The 25901-nt window shown below is 43.4% G+C and overlaps 1 protein-coding gene across 2 annotated transcripts in view; it reads right to left on the bottom strand.

Annotated features, from left to right (window-relative positions):
- RAB1A (RAB1A, member RAS oncogene family) overlaps nucleotides 1-24319 on the bottom strand; it is a 40340-nt gene extending 16021 nt beyond the window's left edge. For both annotated transcript variants that reach the window (XM_002757691.6, XM_054244888.2), the window contains exons 1-2: nucleotides 24106-24319; nucleotides 4217-4289 (exon numbers count right to left, since the gene is read on the bottom strand). In XM_002757691.6, coding sequence (XP_002757737.1) covers nucleotides 4217-4289; nucleotides 24106-24128 — 96 coding nt within the window. In that variant the 5' untranslated portion in view covers nucleotides 24129-24319. The remainder of the gene's footprint in view (nucleotides 1-4216; nucleotides 4290-24105) is intronic.
- Nucleotides 24320-25901: the final 1582 nt, after the last annotated feature.

The following is a 25901-nucleotide window of genomic DNA, read 5'->3' as shown; positions in this document are numbered from 1 at the left end:
CAGTTTCTGCAAAAAGTCAATGACTTGAAAAATATATAAATAAAAAAGGGAAGATATAAAACTCTAGATTAAAAGACTAACAACAAAACAACCAAATGGAAAATGTATTCTGTAAGTTGATAATGGCATTGTAATTTTATAAGAAACTGTTTTTAGAAATATGGGCTGGGCGTGGTGGCTCAGGCCTATAATCCCAGCACTTTGGGAGGCCAATGCGACTGGATCACAAGGTCAGGAGTTTGAGATCAGCCTGGCCAAGACAGCAAAACCCTGTCTCTACGAAAAGTGCAAACATTAGCCAGGGTGGTGGCAGGCACCTGTAGTATCAGCTACTCGGAGGCTGAGGCAGGAGACAGAGAATCGCTTGAACCTGGGAGGTGGAGGTTGCAGTGAGCCAAGATCACACCACTGCATTCCAGCCTGGGTAACAGAGCATGACTCCATCTCAGGAGGTTGGGGGGAAGAAATACATACTGAAGTATGTATGGGGGAAATAACACATCTGGGATCTGTATCACAACACTTCAGCAAAGAGAAAGGAAAAAAACAAGTTACAGGAAACAATCGTGGGCATGTCTTAATAATGCTACATCCAATTCATGCATGAGATTTGAACCAAAAAGATATCTAAAGAGAATTATAACGTGACCAGAGAGTTTCAGATGACTACAGGGTAACTATATTGATTTAGCCTCACATATTCACATTAATGTACATCTAGAATCACTGGGTAAAAGAACATACACTTTTAAGGCAATGACAAAATGCTCCTCATTGTTATCAGGTATTCATTTTTTAAAAAGTTATTTATTTTGTAACTGAGTGCCTAATAAGTATCAGGTACTAAAGAAAGTATGTAGAGACTGAGTGCGGTGGCCCACATTTGTAACCCCAGCGCTTTCGGAGGCCAAAGCAGGCAGATCACTTTAGGTCAGGAGTTCAAGACCAGCCTGGCCAACATGGTGAAACCCCATCTCCACTAAAAATACAGAAATTAGGGGGTGTGGTGGTGCATGCCTGTAATGGCTTGAACCCAGGAGGCGGAGGTCACAGTGAGCTGAGACTGCACCACTGCACTCCAGTCTGGGCGACAGAGCAATAAAATAAGAAAAAAGTATGTAGAGAACAAAATGAATGCAATAAATATTCATTTAGCACGTCTACCCCCAGGTACTTAGAAATACTGAATTCTTGGCCAGGAGTGGTGGCTCACGCCTCAGCACTTTGGGAGGCTGAGGTGAACAGATCACTTGAGCTCAGGAGTTCGAGACCAGCCTGACCAACATGGTAAAACCCATCTTTACTAAAAATACAAAAAATAGCTAGGCATGGTGGTACATGCCTGTAATCCCAGCTACTTAGGAGGCTGAGGCATGAGAATCGCTTAAACCCGGGAGGCAGAGGTGAGATGGTGGCAATGTACTCCAGCCTGAACAACAGAGCTAGACTCCATTTCCCCCCCTACCACCAAAAAAGAAAGAAATGCTGAATTACTGTAAATTCCTAAGTGACCTTTACTCCCATGCCTCGGAGCCATTACTATTCCTCCTGCCCAAAAGCCTCAGTTATCTCCTTCTGCATAACCTTACTTACTCCCAGCCCCAGGGTCATGGGATAATTTTTTATTCATCCTTCAATTCTGAGATCAGGCAATACTGAGTGCCCAAACAATTTCTCCAACTCCTTAGCCAATAGAGATTCTTCCCTCTGTGCTTCCAAAGCTTATTACATATTTCTTTATTATGGTCCTCACCACAATTGTCTCTATTAATATTTTGAGGGTATGGGAATCAGCATTTTAAAAATACTTTCCAGTACTATGTAGGCAGTACCGGAAAACCTCTGACATAAAGCAGTGGGTATCCCAGAGAGGGTTTTCTTTGAAGCACAAACACCTCAAGCTACAGCTAGATTCTTTCCACCCACTGAGAGTTGCTTAAGAATTATTCTTACTTTTAGTATTTTCCAATTTAATAAAACTTACATATCTAATTTTAACTTACAGGCCTTTAATTAAAAATAAAGTTGAGGTTTTTTTTTTTTCTTCCACATTTATTGGCGATTTGTATTTCTTCTCTTGTCAACTGACTGCCCATGTACTTGCCCATATTTCCATTAGGACAAATATTCTTTTCTTATTGATGTGCAAATGCATTTAATATATTGAGAATACCAATCTTCTCAATATATTTTGTTTGTGTGTATGTGTGTGTGTGTGTGTGTGTGTGTGTGTCCAGCATGGCCAACATGGTGAAACCCCATCTCTACTAAAAATACAAAAATCAGCCGGGGATGGTAGTGCGCACCTGTAATCCCAGCTGCTCAGGAGGCTGAGGCAGGAGAGTCACTTGAACCAGGGAGGCGAAGGCTGCAGTAAGCCAAGATTGCGCCACTGCACTCCAGCCTGGGTGACAGAGCAAGACTCCATCTCAAAAAAAAAAAAAAAGGTGTTCCATGGGGGAAAAAAGCAGTTAGCTCAGCTTACAACTCAAAAAACTACAAATGGTTTTCTTTTCTCCAAAACAACCAACACACAGTATACAGTAAAAAGTGCTTTTGCCAGCACTTTGGGAGGCTGAGGCAGGTGCATCTATTGAGCTCAGGAGTTCAAGATCTGCCTGGGCAACAAAGTGAGACCCCTGTCTCTAGAAAAAAATACAGAAATTAACCAGGCATGATGGTGTATGCCTGTGGTCCCAGCCACCTGGGAGGCTGAGGTGGGAGGAAAGCTTCAGCCTGGGCGGCAGAAATCGCACCACTGCACTCTAGCCTCGGCAGCAGAGCCAGACCCTGTCTTTAAAAAAAAAAAATAATAGAAAAGCTTTTTGTGAACTTCCCATTTATTCACAAATATTTTTAAAAAAATATTCATGACTCAACATTTTTCAAAAAATAATTTTAACTGTTTTGTCAAGGACATTCTTCAATAAAAATAATAGGGCTTTTCTTTTGTCCCTGTGGGTGCACAGAGACAAAGAATGCCATCACTATGAGTACAATTTGGGGCTTACTACGGCCTTGATGTGTACCAAGCCACCAGCAATTTTACCCACCATTGCTTTTGTACCAGAGCCAATGTCAACTCTGAAAAAGGCAAACATCTTTTATATTAGTATTATTACCAAGTAAATAATTCCTTACAAATACTAATGTCTTAGTATTATTAGGATATTTTGACCTTATGGACTACCTGAGACAGTCTTGGTAACCCCCAGGAGTCTTTGGTCCATGCTCTGGGAAACAATGATCTAAACAGTAAGAAGCAACATATTCTAAATTTAAAGGTAGTTGATAAAGACTATGAAGGACATTGTGGATTCTGTTAAGTCTAAAGTCCTTTATCTGTCAAGTCTAAAGTCCTTTATCTGTCAGCTCCAGCATTTAGAACTATGCCATTGGCCAATAAAGTTTACCCAAGGCCCTACTTTTTCTTTTATTAATTATTATTTTATTTTTAGAGACAGAGTCTTGCTAAGTCATCCAGGTTGGTCTCAAACTCTTGGACTCAAGTGATCCTTCCACCTCAGCATCCTGAGTAACTGAGATTGCAGGCATAAGCCACTGCACCACTGGCTCTGCTTTTTCTTTTTATTCTACTGAAGTTTAGCTTGAAGATTTATTTTCATCAAGTCAAATTCAACACAAGCCAACTATCCCCTTTACCTTGTTGCCTATTAGAACTGCTGTTTGACCTTGACCAAAAGTATTGGATATTTTGACTTTATAACCGTACTACACTGAATTTCTTTTTTTTTTTTTTTTGAGACAGAGTTTCGCTTTTGTTACCCAGGCTGGAGTGCAATGGTGCAATCTCGGCTCACCGCAACCTCCGCCTCCTGGGTTCAGGCAATTCTCCTGCCTCAGCCTCCTGAGTAGCTGGGATTACAGGCACACACCACCATGCCCAGCTAATTTTTTATATTTTTAGTAGAGAAGGGGTTTCACCATGTTGACCAGGATGGTCTCGATCTCTTGACCTCGTGATCCACCCACCTCAGCCTCCCAATACACTGAATTACTTTTAAGAGCAACAACATTTTTCTATGTAATAGTCCAAGATACCACTGGGGATGTGTATTTAGAGGCTTTAAATATATAAATTCTGGAAGAATTAACTTATTCTGAATAAAACTGTTTAATTTTTTTTGTCTACCCAGAAAACACACACAGTATTAATTGTACCATTAATTGTAAAGGTATTTCAACTTCAACTTACTGCAAACCTAAGAAGAAGGCAAGACTTTCCAACCCCAGAGTCGCCAATCAGAAGTAACTTGAATAAATAATCACTGCAAAAAGAAAAAGAAAATTACGTTAATAAAAAGCATACTGCATTACTAAAAGTTATACAACTACAAAAATACAGCTACAAATAACAACTCACTGTGAAGACTACATCTCCTGAAGCCCATGCATGGCTCAAGAGAAGCCAAAATTGCAAACAGCAGCAGCCCTTTTGATAGATCACTAAACATGACAGAATGATATAAAAAAAAAAATAGGCAATATCACTTATGATCTTTAACATTAGTGAACTTCCATTTAAAAGGAAACAAAAGAAAAATCAGTGACATGCACTCTTGGAGCACCCAAGAGATTTAAAACATTCTAAATAAATCCCACTCCTCTACAGTATTAGAATAAACAAAGGTAATTTTTCATTGTTTTTGCCAACGAAATATTAGTATCTCCTTCAAATTCTAAGATCAAGCTAGGCACGGTGGCTCATGCCTGTAATCCCGACACTTTGGGAGCCCAACGCAGGCAGTTCATTTAAGTCAGGAGGTTCAAGACCAGCCTGACCAATGTGGTAAAACCCCATCTCTACTAAATATACAAAAATTAGCCTGGGCGCGGTGGCTCACGCCTGTAATCCTAGCACTTTGGGAGACCGAGGTGGGTGGCTCACCTGAGGTCAGGAGTTCAAGACCAGCCTAGCCATCATGGTGAAACCCCATCTTTTTTAAAAAACACAAAAATTGGCCGGGCGCAGTGGCTCACGAGGTCAAGAGATCAAGACCATCCTGGTCAACATGGTGAAACCCAATCTCTACTAAAAATACAAAAAGTAGCAGGGCATGTTGGCCCACACCTGCAGTCCCAGTTACTTGGGAAGCTGAGGCAGGAGAATTGCTTGAACCCAGGAGGCGGAGATTATGGTGAGCCGAGATCGTGCCACTTGCACTCCAGCCTGGGTAATAAGAGTGAAACTCCGTCTCCAAAAAAAAAAAAAAAAAAAAAAAATTAGCCAGGCATGGTGGTGGACAACAGTGATCCCAGCTACTAGGGAGGCCGAGGCAGGAGAATTCCTTGAATATGGGAGGTGGAGGTTGCAGTGAGCTGAGATTGTGCCACTGTACTCCAGCTCCAGCCTGGGCAATAAGAGCAAAACTCTGTCTCCAAATAAAAAATTCCAAGATCAAATAATTATCTCATAGCACTCTTCCAATGAAGGGGCTTTTATGACCCTTCTCTAGCATCCAGCTTGAATTCTCCCCTCAAAATGATAATCATTTACTTTCTGAAAGCCCATATTGCATTTTAAACTAGAAACGTGGTAAAATCACCAGCTGTTTATCCAACTGCAAAACTTTACTAACATTCTACACTTGTATTAAAGCATTTTCCAGAACCATGGAAACCAGGCTCTCCATGTAACTCTAACATTGGCAGGCCTAACTCAAAAACTATCCCCAGAGATTCCTTCATGAACCTACAACAACATTATTATTCACCCAGAGTCTCCGAAGAAATTTCTTATAGATATTCCCAACACAGAATACCAGTTCCATGTACTTTTTTAAGCAATTTCAAAAGGACAAAAACCTTAGAATTTACATACTGTTTTTGTAGAAGACATATATGACTTTGTATTTTTTCAGGAGGCGGAGGTTGCAGTGAGCTGAGATCGCACAACTGCACTCCAGTCTGGGCAAAAGAGGAGTCTCAAAAAAAAAAAAAAATGGGCCAGGCACGGTGGCTCAAGCCTGTAATCCCAGCACTTTGGGAGGCCGAGGCGGGTGGATCACCAGGTCAAGAGATCAAGTCTGTCCTGGCCAACATGGTGAAACCTCGTCTCTACTAAAAATACAAAAATTAGCTGGGTGTGGTGGCGTGCACCTGTAGTCCTAGCTACTCGGGAGGCTGAGGCAGGAGAATTGCTTGAACCCGGGAGGTGGAGGTTGCAGTGAGCCGAGATTGTGCCACGCACTGCAGCCTGGCACCTGGCAACAGAGCAAGACTCTGTCCCAAAAAAAAAAAAAAAAATGAACAGGGCCATGCATAGTGGACTTTAGGAGGCCGAGGTGGGTGGATCACCTGAGGTCAGCAGTTCGAGACCAGCCTGCCAACATGGTGAAGAAACCCTATCTCTACTAAAAATACAAAATTTAGCTGGGCATGATGGCGGGCGCCTGTAATCCCAGCTACGAGAGGCTGAGGCAGGAGAATCACTTGAACCTGGGAGGCGGCGGTTGCAGTGAGCTGAGATCATGCCACTGCACTCCAACCTGGACAATAAGAGCAAAACACCATCTCAAAAAAAAAAAAAAAAACACGAATGCCTCCTAAATGCATTACATTATGGTTTCAAGAAATTAATATCAATTTTTTAAAATCACCTTTTTCAACTACTACATTCTTTTTAAGTTTTACAAATATAATACTGTTATTTTAAAACATTATGGCCAGGTGGCTCATGCCTGTAATCCCAGCGCTTTGGGAGGCTGAGGCAGGCAGATCATGAGGTCAGGAGTTCGAGACCAGCCTGACCAACATGGTGAAACCCTATCTCTACTTAAAAATACAAAATAAGCTGGGCATGGTGGCACATGCCTGTAATCCCAGTTACTTGGGAGGCTGAGGCATTGGAATCACTTGAACCCAGGAGGCGGAGGTTGCAGTGAGCCGAGACTGCACCATTGCACTCCAGCCTGGGCAACAAGAGGGAAACTGCATCTCCAAAAAAAAAAAATATATGAGTTTCTAATAATTTTGGTTCAAATTAAAGCCATTATAGCTAACATGAAAATGAAAAAGATTGAGAAACTGTCACAGATTGAAGGTGGCTAACATGGTATAACAACGAAATACAGTATGGTATACTGAATTAGATCCTCGAACAGAAAAGGAACATTAGTAAAAAAAATTAAGAGAAACCAGATTAAGTCTATAGGTTAGTTAACAACGTACCAATGTTTATTTCTTAATTTGGACAAACGTACCAGATATGCAAGATGTTACTATTAGGAGAAGCTGAGTGAAAGGTATACAAGAGCTCTACATTGATTTCACAATTTCAGTAAGTCTAAATTTAGTTCAAAATAAAAAGGGTTTTAGAAAAGGTTTTAAAAGGTTCTTTTTTTTTTTGAGACAGAGTTTTGCTCTTGTTACCCAGGCTGGAGTGCAATGGTGCAATCTCGGCTCACCGCAACCTCCGCCTCCTGGGTTCAGGCAATTCTCCTGCCTCAGCCTCCTGAGTAGCTGGGATTACAGGAATGCACCACCGTGCCCAGCTAACTTTTTCTATTTTTAGTAGAGACCGGGTTTCACCATGTTGACCAGGATGGTCTCGATCTCTTGACCTCATGATTTGCCCGCCTCGGCCTCCCAAAGTGCTGGGATTACAGGCGTGAGCCACCGCGCCCAGCCTAAAAGGTTCTTAAAAGGGTTAAAAAATTACGAGGCGGTCAGGCACAGCTCATGCCTGTAATCCCAGCACCTTGGGAGGCCGAAGCAGGCAGATTACCTGAGGTCAGGAGTTTGAGACCAGCCTGGCCAACATGGTGAAACCCTGTCTACTAAAAATAAAAAAAATAGCCGGGGGGTAGTGGTGTGCACCTGTAGTCCTAGCTACTCAGGAGGCTGAGGCAGGAGACTCGCTTGAACCTGGGAGGCGGAGGTTGTGATAAGCTGAGATCATATCACTGCACTACAGTCTGGGCAACAGAATGAGACCCCATCTCAAACAAAACAATACAAAATAAAATATGACAAACAATTGCTTCAAAAAGCTAGTTTATGCCAAGCACAGTGGCTCACACCTGTAATCTCAGCACTTTGGGAGGCTGAGGTGAGCAGATCACCTGAAGTCGGGAGGTCGAAACCAGCCTGACCAACATGGAAAAACCCTCTCTACTAAAAATAGAAAATGAGCTGGGTGTAGTGGCAAACGCCTGTAACCCCAGCTACTCGGGAGACTGAGGCAGGGGAATCGCTTGAACCTGGGAGGCAGAAGCTGTCGGGGGGGCGGAAGTTGCGGTGAGCCGAAATCGTGCCATTGTACTCCAGACTGGGCAACAAGAGCAAAACTCCGTCTCAAAAAAAAAAAAAGCTCATGATATTTTATTTTTTTGAGACAGAGTCTCAAAGATTTTTGTCTCAAATTTTTTTGAGACAGAGTCCAGCCCAGGCTGGAGTGCAATGGCACGATCTCAGATCACTACAACCTCCGCCTCCCAGATTCAAGCAATTCTCCTGCCTCAGCCTCCTAAGTAGCTGGGATTATAGGCATATGCCACCATGCCCGGCTAATTTTTGTATTCAGTAAAGACAGGGTTTCACCATGTTGGCTAAGCTGATCTTGAACTCCTGACCTCAAGTGATCCACCTACCTTGGCCTCCCAAAGTCCGGGGATTACAGGCATGAGCCACCGAGCCTGGCTGATCATGGTATTTTTAAACAATCTGAGAGACATTTTATGTTTTCTCAAGTTAAATCTAATTGGGCTGGATTTATAAAATAAAGCAGCTTTTGAGGCACAAGTATTTCTATTATCAGTGAATATTCTGTTAAACAGCTTGAATTTTATAATATCATAAGCAGATATTATATTCTAATGTAAAGAGTTCACTCTGGCCGGGCGCAGTGGCTCAAGCCTGACCATCCTAGTCAACATGATGAAACCCCGTCTCTACTAAAAATACAAAAAAATTAGCTGGGCGTGGTGGCGCGTGCCTGTAATCCCAGCTGCTCTGGAGGCTGAGGCAGAATTGCCTGAACCCAGGAGGCGCAGATTGCGGTAAACCGAGATTGCGCCACTGCACTCCAGCCTGGGTAATAAGAGCGAAACTCCGTCTCAAAAAAAAAAAAAAAAGAGTTCACTCTATGAGAAAACTAAAAAACCGTTAAGGTAAGAATGGCATAAAATAAGCCTGGACACAAAGGAGTAGGCTGAGAGACATTAACAGTAGGCTTTAACAACTGGATGGTGGGCATCAAATACTGCAACAAGAGAAATACTGCTTTCAGTTTTTCCTACAAGTCAACTTTTGGTCTACTTTAGCAATATGGGAGGTTCCAACAAAAAACAAAAGCAAATAAGGTACAGTAAGGATGAGTTTTATTCCACTCAATTTGCATGAAGTTAAATGACTGATGACAGGGCAAGGCACAGTGGCTTGTGCCTGTTAATCCCAGCACGTTGGGAAGCTGAGGTTGGAGGAACATTTGAGTCCAAGAGTTTGAGACCAGCCTAGGGAACATAGTGAGAAGCCCCATCTCTTTAAAAAGAAGGAAGAGACTGGGAGCAGTGGCTCACACCTGTAATCCCAGCACTTTGGGAGGCCAAGGTGGGTGGATCATGAGGTCAGGAATTTGAGACCAGCCTAACATGGTGAAACCCCGTCTCTACTAAAAATACAGAAATTAGCCTGGCATTGCGATGTGCGCCTGTAATCCCAGCTACTCTGGGGGTTGAGGCAGGAGAATCGCTTGAACCCGGGAGGAGGTCGCAGTGAGCCGAGACTGCACCATTGCACTCCAGCCTAGGCGGCAGAGCAAGACTTTGTCTCCAAAAAAAAAAAAAGAAAAAAAGGAAGGAAAAAATGATTAGTGACAGGTCATGTAGGTTTTACTAACATTAGAATCGTCTTTTGCTTAACAGATGGGGAAAAAATGAACTATACATTCAATTACAAATCTGTGAGAGGGCCCACCCCAGAACCCTTGTTTCAACTTTCTGTTTAGAGTTCTATTTCTATTATTTGTTTGCAAGCAAAAATGGCATCAGAACATATATGTACATTTATGATCTGAATATAATCTTGATGTTCACTGATGTATACATCTATGCCATTTTTGTATGCAGCACTAACATTTTTCTATACCTTTAAAAAAAAAAAAAAAAAGCCTAGTACAGTGCCACAAACCTGTAGTCCCAGCTACTTAGGAGGCTGAGGCAGGAGAATAACTTGAGCCCAGGGGTTCAAAGAGCTAGGATCAAACCACTGCACTCACTCTATCCTAGGTGACAGGGTGAGACGCCATCGCTAAATAAATAAAATAAAAAATATAAAAATTAAAAATCACTATTGTGAAAGCATGGAACAATATTCTTTAAATAAAAAGTTAAAAAAATAGATTTTAGGTTCAAAATTCTATTTAGGTAAAATGCTTTTCTTGCCTAAAGTACGAAGCAGCAGATGTATCAGCTTCTTTCTGATTCTAAAATGCTACTGGGAATTCTAAAACCTCCAATATAACACTGCTATGTGAAAAGATTACAGAATTTTAAGTATAATCTTTTTTTGTTTTTTAAAAAATCTTTTCAGGTGCTGGGTATGGCTAGCTCATCTCAGCACTTTCAGAGGCAGGAGCAGGAGGATCACGTGAGGCCAGGAGACCCATATGGGCAACATAGCAAGACTCTGTCTCTAAAAAAATTTTAAAATTGGCTGGGCGTAGTGGCTCACGCCTGTAATCCAAGCACTTTAGAGGCCAAGGTGGGCGGATCACCTGAGGTCGGGAGTTCAAGACCAGCCTGATCAACATGGTGAAACCCCGTCTTTTTTTTAAATATAAAAATAAAAATTAAAAAGTTTTTGCACACACATAAGATTTGAAAGAAAATTAGTATTGGCCGGGCGCGGTGGCTCAAGCCTGTAATCCCAGCACTTTGGGAGGCTGAGACGGGTGGATCATGAGGTCAAGAGATGGAGACCATTCTGGTCAACATAGTGAAACCCCCTCTCTACTAAAGATACAAAAAATTAGCTGGGCATGATGTGCGTGCCTGTAATCCCAGCTACTCAGGGCTGAGGCAGGAGAATTGCCTGAACCCAGGAGGCGGAGGTTGCGGTGAGCCAAGATCGCGTCATTGCACTCCAGCCTGGGTAACAAGAGCAAAACTCTGTCTCAAAAAAAAAAAAAAAAAAAAGCCAACTAATAGTTATAAATAATATGATTATACAAGTCACAATTCCCAAAGCCTAGAATGCATAAAACAGTAACATGTTCTGCAGCAAGTGTGCCTTCTACAGCAAAAGGCAGCTCTCTGCTTCATTTGCTTTTCATAGAAACATACCCATGACTTCTAAGGCTCCAAGTTTAAATATATAACAAAACAAAAAAACCCGAGAATGGATACAATTAGTTTCAACCCAAGATGTAAAGATAAAGTTAAGCCCATTTATAAATAATAACACACCTCACAAACAGTTCTTAACTGCCCCCCAGACCCACCCACCACCATCACCACCAGCACCACCAAGGTAAGGTCTTGTTCTGTCACCCAGGCTGAAGTATAATGATGCAATCACAGCTCACGGTAGCCTCCAACCAGACTCAAACAAACCTCAGGGCCGGCCGGGCATGGTGGCTCACGCCTGTAATCCAAGCACTTTGGAGGCCAAGACGGGCAGATCACCTGCGGTCGGGAGTTCAAGACCAGCCTAACCAACATGGTGAAACCTCGTCTTTTAAAAAATAAAAAAAACAAACCTCTTGCCTCAGCCTTTCAAGTGGCTGGGGCAGTTGAAAGCACACCAACCATACCTGGCTATTTTTTATTTTTAGTTTTTGTAGAGACAAGGTCTTCATATGCTGCCCAGGTCTCAAACTCCTGGCCTCAAGCAATCCTCCTACCTTAGACTCTCGAGTGGCTGGGACTATGGGTACACAACACCATGCCTGGCTTATTTTTAATTTTTTTTGTAGAGAGGGGATCCGTCAGGCTTCTAATCATGAATTCTTAAAGTAACTGACCACAAAATGTTAGTATCTAATTACTTGACTAAAATTTTTCTTTTTCTTTTCTTTTCTTTTTTCTTTCTTTTTTGAGATAGGGTCTTACTCTGTCACCTAGGCTGGAGTGCAGTGTCCCAATTTCGGCTCACTACAACCTGCAACCTCTCCACCTTCCAGGCTCAAGTGATCCTCCCACTTTAGCCTCCCAAGAAGCTGGGATCACAGGCACGTGCTACTGTTTTTTGTGCGGTTTTTTTTTTTTGGTAGAGACGGGATTTCAACATGTTGCCTAGGCTGGTATTGAACTCCTGAGCTCAAGCAATCAACCCACCTCAGCCTCCGAAAGTGCTGGGATTACAGGGGTAAGCCACCACAACCAGCCTAAAATGTTAAATTCTGAGAAACAGCCTATTTGTACTGTCATATCCAAGCCTTTGAGTTAAAATTCCAACTCAGCTGCTTACTTTGAATGCCCTGGGCAAGCCATTTAACTCTTCTTTGGCTCTGTCTCCTTGTTTGTAAAACTAGGACATTTTCTTCGCAGGATTATTGTGTCATCAAAGGAAATAATGTACACACAGAAACTTTCTGGCCTGTGGGAACTCAGTGCTGATTGCTGACCCCACTCAGACAAGCATCAAGGGTTCTGGAGTCCTTCTGGGAGCTCTGTTCCTCTCCAGTTGAATCTACATAACTAATACTTTCTGTTAACAGAAATCATAGGCACCTTTCCCAAATCTTTTGCGCTATTTTGCCATCCTTTTCTTAAACATATCACAATATTTAACTTGTATTAACTGTTACATTGATTATGCTTGTTTAAACATGAGTCATTTTCTTAACTAATTTGTAAGCCCCTGAAACAAAGTAAATAAATGTAATGTAAAATAAAGAACAAAAATTTTTAAAAACAGAAAAAAAAAACTCTTCAGTATTCTCTGATTATAGAAAAAGGGCTATTTTCCTTTTTTTGATACGGAGTTGTACTCTGTTGACCAGGCTGGAGTGCAGTCGCAGTCTCGGCTCACTGCAACCTCCTCATTCTGGGTTCAAACAATTCTGCCTCGGCCTCCTGAGTAACTGGGATTACAGGCATTCGCCGGCATGCCCAGCTAATTTTGTATTTTTAGTAGAGACGGGGTTTTGCCATGTTGGCCAGGCTGGTCTCAAACTCCTGACCTCAGGTCATCCACCTGCCTCAGCCTCCCAAAGTGCTGGGATTACAAGTGTGAGCCACCACACCTGGCCAAAAGGGCTATTTCCTTTACCAAGCTTTCCTCCAAGGTAAAATTCTCCATGTGTGTATGTGTATGTGTGTGTACACACACACAACCACAAGAAGACTTGGGTTTCTTTCTTAATAAAAAGTTTTTAAGGTAAAAAATGCCTGTAATCCCAGCATGTTGGGAGATTGAGGAGGGAGGATCGCTTGAGCTCAGGAGTTCAAAACCTGCCTGAGCAACATGCAAAACCCAGTCTCTACAAAAAAAAAAAAAGAAAAAAAATTACAAAAACTACCAGGCATGCGTGTGCGCCTGTAGCCCTGATTACTCCAGAGGCTGAGGTGGGAGGATCACCAGAGCCCAGGAGGTCAAGGCTGCAGTGAGCCATGATCGCACCACTGCACTCCAGCCTAGGCGATAGGGTGAGACTCCAACTCAAAAACAAAAGTCCCCTGGGTACAGTGGCTCACGCCTGTAATCCCACCACTTCGGGAGGCTGAGGCAGGCAGATCACGAGATCAGGAGTTTGAGACTAGCCTGACCAACATGGTGAAACCCTGGTCTCTACTAAAAACACAAAAATTAGCCAGGCGTGGTGGCCTGTGCCTATAATCCCAGCTACTTGGGAGGCTGAGGCAGGTGAATCACTTGAACCCAGGAGGCGGAGGTTGCAGTGAGCCAAGATCAAGCCACGGCACTCCAGCCTGGGCAACAGAGCAAGACTCGATCTCAAAATAAATTAATTACATTAAATAAAAAATAAAAAGTTCTTGAGGCCTGGCGTGGTGGCTCATGCCTGTGATCCCAGCACTCTGGGAGGCCACAGCAGGCAGATCACCTGAGGTCAGGAGTTCAAGACCAGCCTGATCAACATGGCGAAACCCTGTCCCCGTCTCTACTAAAAATACACAAAAGTAGCCAGGTGTGGTGGTGGGCACCTATAATCCCAGCTACTCAGGAAGCTGAGGCAGAAGAATCACTTGAACTTGGGAGGCAGAGGTTGAAATGAGCAGCAATCACTCCACTGTACTCCAGCCTGAGTGACAGAACTAGACTCTCTCTCTCAAAAACAAAAACAAAAACCAACCTATCAGAATGAATCAAATCATATATAAGCTAGCACCCAGAACCTGACCAGATATAAAGTGTAATTCACTGCTTAAATTAAATTAGAACACTTTTGTTAGTAGAGAATAAGCTCAGCCTGGCACAGTGGCTCACGACTGTAATCCCAGCACTCTGGGAAGCTAAGGCAAGAGGACTGCTTGAGCCAAGGAGTCAGAGACAAGCCTGGGTAACATGGGGAGATCCTGTGTCTACAAAAGAAAAACAAATTAATACAAATAGGCTGTTCCAAAGGTAGTGAGTTTATCTCAACTGATTGTTCGCAGTCAGTTACAGGTTGAACTCCTTGTTCTACTCTTTCCCCCCTTCTCACTACTGCACTTGACTAGTCTAAAAAATAAAAATAAAAAGAGTAGGTTAGCTCAGTTCAAAAGAGCCTGGTTGAAATGCCTAATTTGGAGTTCAGATTTCACCAACTTTAGTTACTAACTTTAGTAAGTAATGAATCCAACTGCTCTTCATCAGGATAGAAGTAAACCATCAATCTACACAAAAGCACTACATAATTATCCACATATTTCACCAAATTGTTTCAAATGACCTTTTACAAATTTAGCAGCAGCTGGGAGGAGTGGCTCACACCTGTAACCATAGGACTTTGGGAGGCCCTGGCGAATCACCTGAGGTCAGGAGTTCAAGACCAGCCTGGCCAACAAGGTGAAACCCTTCTCTACCAAAAATACAAAGATTAGCCAGTGTGGTGGCACATGCCAGTAATCCCAGCTACTTGGGAGGCTCAGGCCGGAGAATCGCTTAAACTGGAGAGGCAGAGGTTGCAGTGAACTGAGATTGTGCCACTGCATTCCAGCCTGGGCGAGAGAATGGGACTCCATCTCAAAAAAAAAAGCGGGGAGGGAGGGACTAAATGTAACTGTCCTAGTTACTAGAAAATGTCTATAAGAAGAGGAAAAAGGACAAAGAATAATTCCACGTAAGTACTATTGTTATACAAAGGAAATACATTCAGGGAAATTAAATCCATCACTGTTCTTGGAAAACATGAATTACATAATTCACTGAGTTTCACTGTTGAAGATCACTAGTTTGAGGTGCAGGACTGTATAAAACGTCCTACGTAAACACCATAGATGGTGCTGAAAAGCTAAGGACAAAAAAAAAATAGATGGCTGAATGTGGTGGCTCACACCTGCTGTAATCCCAACACTTTGAGAGGCTCAGGTGGGAGGATCACTTGCGCCCAGGAGTTCGAGACCAGCATAGGCAACATAGCAACATCTCATCTCTTACAAAAAAAATTTTTTTAAAGGCTGGGCACAATGCTCACACCTGTAATCCCAGCACTTTGGGAGGCCAAGGCAGGTGGATTGCCTGAGGTCAGGAGTTCGAGACCAGCCTGGCCAACATGGCAAAAGCCCATCTCTACTAAAAACAAAAATTAGCTGGGCATGGTGGAAAGCACCTATAATCCCAGCTACCTGGGAGGCTGAGGCAGGAGAACTGCTTGAACGCGAGACGCAGAGATTGCAGTGAGCCAAGATCACACCTCTGCACTCCAGTCTGGGCGACAAGAGCGAAACTCTGTCTCAAAAAAAAATTAGCCAGATATGGTCCCAGCTACTCAGGAGGCTGAGGCAGGAGGATCACTAGAGCCCAGGAGGTCGAGACTACAATGAGCCATGACTGTGCCACTGCACTCCAGCTCAGGTGACAGAGCTAGACCCTGTCTCAAAAAAAAAAAAAAAAGACCATAGCCACTTGCTGGCACCAACAGTGAATGCTAGTTAAATAGTACTTAATATTACTAAAAAGTGATGTTTCAAAGAATGGTACCTCTTGTGAATAAAGGCATGCATATGTAACACTACTTGTCCTAATCAGGAAATCTATAAGCATAGAACACAGTAAACTTAACTGGAACTTACCACAACCTTGGGTTTAATAAAGCAGTGTAGGATTTTCTGGCCAACTGAGCCAACCTGTCACAGAAGTACCAAAAAAAACTATTTCCTACTTTTTCTGTACCCTATTTCTCACATGTTTCAGTCAGCCAACAAACTAACACTTAGTTCTCTGGCTCCTCAGAACCATTTTCCCCCCTGAATCTCATTCTACCATTACCTATTTATAATCTGCAACACTACCAGGGTGGTTCCAAAGGCCAAGACCTAAATTTTCTTCCCTAAATTACATTCCGGATATCAAATCGGTAATCTCAGCCCCACCTTCTTTAGGAAAACAAAGTTATAGTCTAATTGCTCCCCTCTCCCTCTAAAAGGGAGAGAAGGGGGAGTCTGGGCATCTTGCCTAATTCTCAAAGGAAAACTCCAAAATATAGTTCCAACAAAGTGGTAAAAAGCTGGTAAGCAGCCAAATGTAGTGGCTCACGCCTGTAAGCCTAGCACTTTAGGAGACCAAGGCAGGTGGATCACCTGAGGTCAGGAGTTGGAGACCAGCCTGGCCAACATGGTGAAACCCCGTCCCTACTACTACAAAAATTAGCCAGCCATGGTGGTGGGCACCTGTAGTTCCTGCTACTCAGGAGGCTGAAGCAGGAGAAATGCTTGAACCCGGGAGGCGGGGGCTGCAGTGAGCCAAGATCGTGCCGCTGCACTCTAGCCTGGGTGATAGCAAGACTCATCTCAAAAAAAAAAAAAACAAAACTGATAAGCTACACATTTAAAATACCTCATGTACTGGCACACTACACCCATTTTCTGTTTTTCTTCATCATAAGATACTCAGCCAAGCGTAGGGCTCCATGCCTATAATCCCAGCACTTTGGGAAGCTGAAGCAGGCGGATCCCTTGAGACCAGGAATTTGAGACCAGTCTGGGGCAACATACTGAAATCCCCTTCTTAGGAAGAAAACCAAAAAAAATTAGCCAGGTGTGGCTGGAGTGTACCTGTAGTCTCAACTACTCAGGAGGCTGAGGTGAGAGGATCACTGGAACCCAGCTAGGAGCTGGAGGTTGTAGTAAGCTCTGATTACATCACTGCACTATAGCCTGGATGACAGAGGAAGACCCTGTATCTCAAAAAACAGACACTCAAAGGTGATTGGCAAATATTTTGAATCTCAAAACCTTAAACAGCATTTTATTTTACACTAAACATGTTCATATATTAAGAAAGTATATACCTTTCATACATACACACAAAAAAGCTACTCTTTACTTTCCAAAATAAAACTTAACTATTACAACTACAAATAGTGAAACCATCACAGGTATAGTCAAAACTACCCAGGAAAGAAAAAACATACACATATACAACACACAACAGATTGCTATGGAATGTGAATATAGAAGGATGTTATTACCATACAGGTTAATTATTAAGACTGCTTCCAGAATTAAAAAGACCAAGATATCTGAGAAATAAAATTACTCAGAAAGGAAAATTCTCTTTAAAAGCCAAGCAGAGGCCAGAGCAGTGGTTCACACCGGTAATCCCAGCACTTTGGGAGAGCAAGTCAGGCGGATCACTTGAGGTCAGGAGTTGGAGACCAGCCTATCCAACATGGTGAAACCCCATCTCTACTAAAAATATAAAAATTAGCTGGGCATGGTGGTGTGTGCCTATAGTCCCAGCTACTCCGGAGGCTGAGGCAGGAGAATCACTTGAAACCGGAAGGCGGAGGTTGCAGTGAGGCAAGATCACTCCACTGCACTCCAGCCTGGCCAACAGAGCAAGACTCTGTCTCAAACAAACAAACAAAAAAGCCAAGTAGAGAACTGGCAAGGGAATATTTGATTTTGAAGCACTTTCATCTTTAAGACAACATTTAAAAAAAAAAAACCTAAAAGATCTGATGGTTAAAAAAAAAAATCCAACACCCTTCATTTCAACTTAATTTGATGAAAGAGGGAAATGTGTATCTTTTTTTGAGACCAAGTCTCACTGTCGCCCAGGCTGGAGTACACTGGTATACAACTCCTGACCTCAAATGATTCGCCCACCTCAGCCTCCCAGAGTGCTGGGATTACAGGTGTGAGCCACCTTGCCCAGCGGAAACAGGGAAATTTTTCAACACAAAATTTCAGGCTGGGAATGGTAGCCCACCCAGTGCTTTGGAAGAATCACTTGAGGCCCTGAGTTTGAGACTACCCTGGACAACACAGGAGGCCCAGTCGCTACAAAAAAATTTTTACCATGAAATTTCAGTTATCTTTTTTTTTTTTTTTTTTTTTATGGGAGTCTCGCTCTGTCGCCCAGGCTGGAGTGCAGTGGCGCAATCTCAACTCACTGCAACCACCGCTTCTAGGGTTCAAGGTATTCTCCCGCCTCAGCTTCCCAAGTAGCTGAGACATCACACAGGTGCTACCACACCCAGCTAATTTTTGTATGTTTAGTAGAGATGGGGTTTTGCCATGTTGGCCAGGCTGTTCTCAAACTCCTGACTTCTGGTGATCCACCTGCCTGGGCCTCCCAAAGTGCTGGGATTACAGGCATGAGTCACTGAGCTGGGCCTCAGTTTTTATCTTTAAATGATCCTACAAGATCATCATCTCATTCACTTAAAATTCTCAATATATATTTTGTAAAGGTTCTATAACAACTACTGAAAACATCAATTACCAGAAGAATTACCAGATGCTGATATTCTATGGACATTAAAAAATCATACTCTAGACAATGAGAATACTAGTTATCTTTCTTCTTTAAACTTTTTTGAGTTTTTCAAACCACCACCACCAAAAGTCACAAAGACAAACTGCTTTCACTTTCAAATACTTAAGTTTTTAAAAAAAAAAAATTATTCGAAACAGGCTGGATGCAGTGGCTCACCCCTATAATCCCAGCACTTTGGTTGGCCAAGGCAGGCAGATCACCTGAGGTCAGGAGTTTGAGACTAGCCTGGCCAACATGGAGAAACCCCTGGCCAACATGGAGAAACTACTAAAAATACAAAAATTAGTGGGGTATGGTGGTGGGTGTCTTTAATCCCAGCTACTCAGGAGGCTGAGGCAGAAGAATCACTTGAACCCAGGAGGCGGAGGTTGCAGTGAACCGAGATCATGCCATTGCGCTCCAGCCTGGGCAACAAGTGAAACTCCATCTCAAATTAAAAAAAATATATATTTGAAACACAATGCAGACCAAAAAAAAAAAAAAAGTCAAATGCTTCTTGAGACTACCATGAGAAGAAAGCAAAGTCTGAAGGACTGATAAAATTTTCAGAGATCCTGGAGCCATGATAGACTTAAGGGGGTGGGGGCTGAAAACAAGGTAATTTTTCTGCATTAAAGAATTATGGTTGCTCCAAGTAGACTACTAAATTTCTTCCTGTAATAGTTAGCTAGTATACTGAAGAAAGGTACACATGCTTTATTCTTAAGACATTCCTTAAAGATGAAGCAATCAAAATGACTTTCTCAACACTAAAAAAATCCACTAGAAGCCAATAGATTATGAAAAATGTTTCTGGTATAAAAATAATGTTAAGTATTTCTTTTTTTTTTTTTTTTTTTTTGAGATGGTATCTCACTCTGTCTCCCAGGCTGAAGTGCAGTGGCACCATCTCAGCTCACTGCAGCCTCCTCCTCCCAGGTTCAAGCGATTCTCCTGCCTCAGCCTCCCAAGTTGCTGGGATTATAGGCGCGCACTACCAGTCTGGGTATTTTTAGTAGAGGCAGTGTCTCACCATGTTGGCCAGGCTGGTCCCAAACTCCTGACTTCAAATGATCCGCCCACCTCAGCCTCCCAAAGTGTTGGGATTACAGGCATAAGCCACCATGCCCAGCCATGTTAAGTATTTCTTAACCAGTGTGCTGAAATAATCACTGCCTGCTTCAATATGTAGCTCAAAAAAATTCCAAATTTTTCTTCAGATCCAAAAAAAAAAAGCTTTGACTCTTTCCATCTACTTTTTTCACTGTTCAGATTACATTTTTAATTGCTTTTTTTTTTTTTTTTTGAGATGGAGTCTCCTTCTGTTGCCCAGGCTGGAGTGCAACGGCGTGATCTCAGCTCTCTGCAACCTCCACCTCCCGGGTTCAAGAGATTCTCTTTCCTCAGCCTCTAGAGTAGCTGGGATTATAGGCACTAGACACCATGCCTGGATAATTTTTTATATTTTTAGTAGAGCTGGAGTTTCACCATGGTGGCCAGGCTGGTCTCGAACTCCTGACCTCAGGTGATTCACGTGCCTCAGCCTGGCCAACACGGCAAAACGCCATCTCTACTAAAAATACAAAAATCAGCCAGGTATGGTGGTACATGCCTGTAACCCCTTAGCTACTCAGGAGACTAAGGCAGCAGAATTGCTAGAACCCAGGATGTAGAGGTTACAGTGAGAAGAGATCGTGCCACTGCACTCCAGCCTAGGGGGCTGAGACTCCATCTCACAAAAAAAGAAAAAAAAAGAAAAAAAAAAAAAAAAGGCCCAGCGCAATGGCTCACACCTGTAATCTCAGCACTTTGGGAGGCCAAGGCAAGCGGAGCACCCGAGGTTAGGAGTTGAAGACCAGCCTGGCTAATATGGTGAAACCCCATCTCTACTAAACCAATACAAAAAATTATCCAGGCATGGTGGCTGGGACCTGTAATCCAGCTACTAGGGAGGCTGAGGCAGGAGAATCTCTTGAACCCGGGAGGCGGACGTCGCAGCAAGAGTAAGCCAAGATCACGCCATTGCTCTCCAGCCTGGGCGACAGAGCAAGACTACGTCTCAAAAAAAAAAAAAAAAAGGAATACAGCTATCAACTCTTATGTAAACCAATATAAATCTAAAAATTCTGTTGCTTGAGAAGCTTTCTTGTCAAGAATCCATTTTCACTACCAAATTCAGCAGCACCCATAACACGGATTATAAATTTCTAAAAGAAACAATATAAATTAGTAATGATAAACCAAAGTAAGTTAAGGAACATCTGGAATACACTTGTAAACATTAGCTAATACACCATTGTAAGTACTAAGATAACATACTGGAAGCAGGAAAAGCATCCACCCATTAAAGTTGTAAATGAAGAGAAAGCATAAAACTTTGGAGTTTGGAACAAGATGTTAAAAACAAATGAACTTGTATTTGGGTGATAAAATATTAAGAACTTTTCTTTCTTTCCTTTATTTTCCAAATTTTCTCTAATTACTTTTACAAAGGTAACAAGCTTCATTAAAAAAACTGCAGGCCGGGCACAGTGGCTCACGCCTGTAGTCCCAGCACTTTGGGAGGCCGAGGCGGGTGGATAACGAGGTCAAGAGATTGAGACCATCCTGGTCAACATGGTGAAACCCCGTCTCTACTAAAAATACAAAAAATTAGCTGGGCACGGTGGTGTGTGCCTGTAATCCCAGCTACTCAGGAGGCTGAAGGAGGAGAATTGCCTGAACCCAGGAGGCGGAGGCTGCAGTGAGCCAAGATCGAGACATTGCACTCCAGCCTGGGTAACAAGAGCGAAACCCCGTCTCAAAAAAAAAAAAAAAAAAACCTGCTAAAGTCAGATTGCTAAAAATCTGATTGTTGGCTGCCCTTGTAACCTTCCCTAATAAAATATCCCTCACTTCCTCTTACCCTAATTTCCACTAACATTTTTGCAAAAGTTTTCCCAAATTCCTGTTTTACTTTACTCAACAGTCTAGATAGACTACAAATATAGTAGGCCAGATACTCATGTATTTGATGCCAGAAAAAATATAAAAACTATTTCTGGATTTGATTCCATTGAGGTCATTAATCTAGTCTTCAAAAGAAAAGGATGATGTGATACCACATTTACTCAAGAATTACTATCCCTGTCATCTATGAGCCATTCCTGCTTCTCCTCCTTGAAAATTCCTTCTCACTCCCTCTGTTCCTCCAAATCCAATTGCTGCTGATAATTTCCTTTCAGGTCTCTTTTCTATAAAGTCTTCCAAAACCCAGATAGCTAATCACAACCCACCATCCCCGAAATCTTGTTGCTCTCATCAACGACACACATCTGGAATTTGCTGCATTTACTGGTATTTGACATGCATAAAATGTTTATCTATATTCCTAAACTCCTTAAACATAAAGATTATATTCCTAAATCTTAGCACTAATAGAACGCCTTTCATGAAAATTACGCATACTACCTGAAGAATGCTCATATAGTTTTCCTAATTCTTTTATATGCATTTGAATTTCACCACTACCCTGAAAGGAATAATGATTCCAATTATTCTATTTAACAAAAGGGGAAATAAATTCAGAGGCTAACTTGTCAAAGTTCTCAACTAATCTTGAATATCTATTTACAGTACTAAACATATATATAGTAAATTCAGAAAAAGCCCTTAACAGTACAGGTTTATGAACTTTGATAGAGCGGTAAATCCATATTCTTTACTGTTACCAAGAAAACCACTAAATTAAGAACCTCAAGTTCAACTGTGTTCACCTGTGCAAAACCAACTGTGTCCTTGGAGCCCTTGAAAAAAAAATTTTTTTAACTGTCAACAAAGTAAATATGTCACTACAAGAACACTACCGTCAACTTCTAAAGCATAAAATTCTAATAAAATACTATGGTTTCAGTTTAGTGCAAAAGATTTCAGCATCAAGCCAGTGTTACAAAACTTGAAGAATGCATTTTGCAAGAGCCATGTGACACACACATGACAGTCAGCTAAACTGGTGGGTGGACCTTTTAGGGGAAAATGTTTAGCAGTAATTGATCAAAGCAGCAAATAAACTCAACTTTTACAACAAATACTCATTTCCCCCATCCCTCAAAGGCTTTTGACACTGAAAAGAAATACCAATTCTATCTCTTCCAATTACTCATTACTTTACATATATGTAAACTGTAGAGGAAATTTTTAAAGGGCCACTGAGGAGAGCCAACAAAGTCTACCCAAGGGAAGTGAACACCAGTTCCCAGGAAAGGTGCCAGGTGTGTCACATCTGCTGTCGTGACTTCTTGAGTAAGCAAGAAAAAGAAATGCATTAACTTTTCATGACACGTCATGGAACCTCATTGCCTATCATTCCCTATCTGCAATCATTCAAGCAGGTAATCCAAAACCTACATACAGATCTATCATAGGTCCCATTCGTTTCTCTTTCAACTTGACAGCAGGGTTCCTTTAATCTGGTAGTATCAGAAAAACATTCCTTGGCTTTAGCTGTGTGTTTTTTTTCCTTGACCTACAGAAGACAAAATGACTTAAGTGTCCTCTAAAAAAAAAAAAAAAAATTCTCACAAGTGCCCAGGTTTTTAGGAGGGCAATGGAACCGCCGAGTTCTTAAAGAACTCTTCCAAGACACAACTCAAAAAAGAGAACTTAAAAATCGCTTCTCACCATCTACTCATTCCCCTCAATCCCAAGCAGTCCCGAAAAGCATCCATATTACCTGAAACCTGGCGGAGAGGATGGAAGGAGAGGGAGCCAAGAAGCTCAGGATTTGCAAGTAAAGCTGGTTTCCACCCCGAGGATCCTGACAGTTCCGCAGAGTGCGGGCGCAGGGTCTGCCAGTGCCCTCTAGGAGGGCTCTCCCACGCCATCCCCTCCCCTCAGAAACAAGTCCTCCTTCAAAAGTCACTGCCTCCAGGAAAAGCTAACCCTTCACACCGCCTCAGGACCCTCCGCACAGTTCCTCAGCACCCGCCCCACACTCAGGCCCTCCAACCTGACCTGGTCCAGGCCCGGGCGTCTCACCCCTCCGGCCCGACCCCTCCCCCGCCCGGCCGCCCCTCCGCGTCAGACAATGGGGCCCGGCTCCCGGCCGCCAGCCTCTCCTGACCCATCACCCTCGCCTCAACCCAGCTGAGGCTCCGACTTCCGCCCCAACCCTCCTTGCCCCCTTTAAGATCCCTCAAGCTGGCCCACGGACCCAGCCGACCGGTGCTCTCCTGAACTCACTATTCGGGATTCATGCTGGACATGTCACTGCAGCTGCCGCCGCCGCCACCGCCGCCCTTGCTGCTGCAGCCGCCGCCCTGACTCTCCGCGCCACGGGTAATCGAAGGAAAGGAATGAGATAGGCTGTTCCGGGAGAGCAAACGTCTTCCCCCACTCAGTCCCCTAGAACACAATCAGCAGCCGCTGCCACTCAGCTATCGCTTCCACCCAAAATGGCTGCCGGCGAACCAGGAAATAGGGAAGCCTTAGACCAAGGAGCCTTTACACAGCCGGAGGGCGGCCGCACCGCCTGGCATGCCGGGAATGGGAGTCGCGAGTGCGGATACGCGAGCTGAAAACAGACGGTGCGGAGCGGAGGCCAAGACTCAGCTTCCCGCCAAGCGCCGCGCGTTTGGAGCATGCGTACTTGAAGGGTTGTCGCCCGCCCTATTCCCCACTCCCTCACCTCCCCACCCTCCGCCCCTCCTTGCTCCCCTCCCCTCTGACTCGCTGGCTAGGACTTCGCTCTGACTCCCCCTGGCGGATTGGCTAAGGCCGAGCGGCCCTGGTGATGTCAGCAGTGAGACGTGGCAGCTGGGCTAGTAAGCGCCCCACGCGGGAGGGGGCGGAGAGGGGCGGAGAGAGGCGGAGGGCGGTGCCGGCGGTCGACGGAGGCTGGGGGTCGGGGAAGGTTGGGGACCGGAGGGAGTGGTCAAACCGGAGAGACTGCCGGGGTGCAAGGGCGGGGAGGGGGCCGGGGGCGGGGGACACGCGTGGCGGCTCAGGCCCCCGGTGTGGCTTTTGCTGACCTAACCAGCTTGAGGCTTGCGCCACCCGGCTGGCTAGTCGGAGGACGTCCGCTCTAAGGACAGAAGGGAAGTCAAGGGGCTCCCTGGACAACCCGGAGCGGTTCTTTCACTTCTCACCCAGCCCCAACTTGGTTCGGTCATCGTCCATTGTTGGCCCCGCGCACTACCATTTTCTTTGATTTCTTCTTATTCTTACTGCTGCCCCTGTCTTAACTCGTCAGCCTGGATATTGCAGTAGTCTCCTAATGGGCTCTGCCTCTCTCTTCTCCGCCCCAGCCCATTTGCGCACACAATCGAATGTATCTTTCTGAGACAGCACCTCTACCATGACCCCACAACCTTCAGTGGCTCCACATTCCATGGACGGGAGGGACACAGCCCAGAGCCAGCCTAAAATCCAAGTCCTCCCTTCGTGCCAGCCTTCAAGTTGAGTTGTAATGTCTTATTTTCAGTTGTTACTAATCCTGAGCCATTCTGCAAGATTGGAAAATAATAAACAATAAAAACATGCAATTCATCACTACATAATGCCTACAATTTCTGAGGGTATTATTTATTAACTCATTTTTTAAAAACCTGTGGTCTTAACAGCTCTCTTTAATCAGCGCAGGAATTTAAATCTCCACTAAACTTTAACACATTATCTTGAGTTATTTAATTACAAAGGGCATAGTATAATACATTGTCCAAAGTTTATATTACAGCTTCTAAGAACTAAGAAAATTGTCTCCTGAGACTTACTGCAGAATCACTTTAAATTACTACAACGCCAAAATATAGAAAGAAGGCACTTATATCTACCTATACACTAATTACACCCCTTAACCCTCAAATTCTGCCGTGGGCCTTAGTTGATAAATTTTCAAAGGTTATATGAGTTACTTCACATGCTGGCTTCTGAAATGAACACCGTCACCAACCAAGGAGTATCCTGAATGGTTCAGTAATAGGCACAAAAAAGTGATCATTACCCTGGACCCTAAAGTCTATGACCCTTCCTGCTTATTG

The sequence above is a fragment of the Callithrix jacchus genome, chromosome 14, assembly GCF_049354715.1.
Source record: "Callithrix jacchus isolate 240 chromosome 14, calJac240_pri, whole genome shotgun sequence".
Taxonomy (NCBI): domain Eukaryota; kingdom Metazoa; phylum Chordata; class Mammalia; order Primates; family Cebidae; genus Callithrix; species Callithrix jacchus.
Note: the sequence above shows the minus strand (reverse complement) of the source record. Positions and strands in the feature narration are given on the sequence as shown.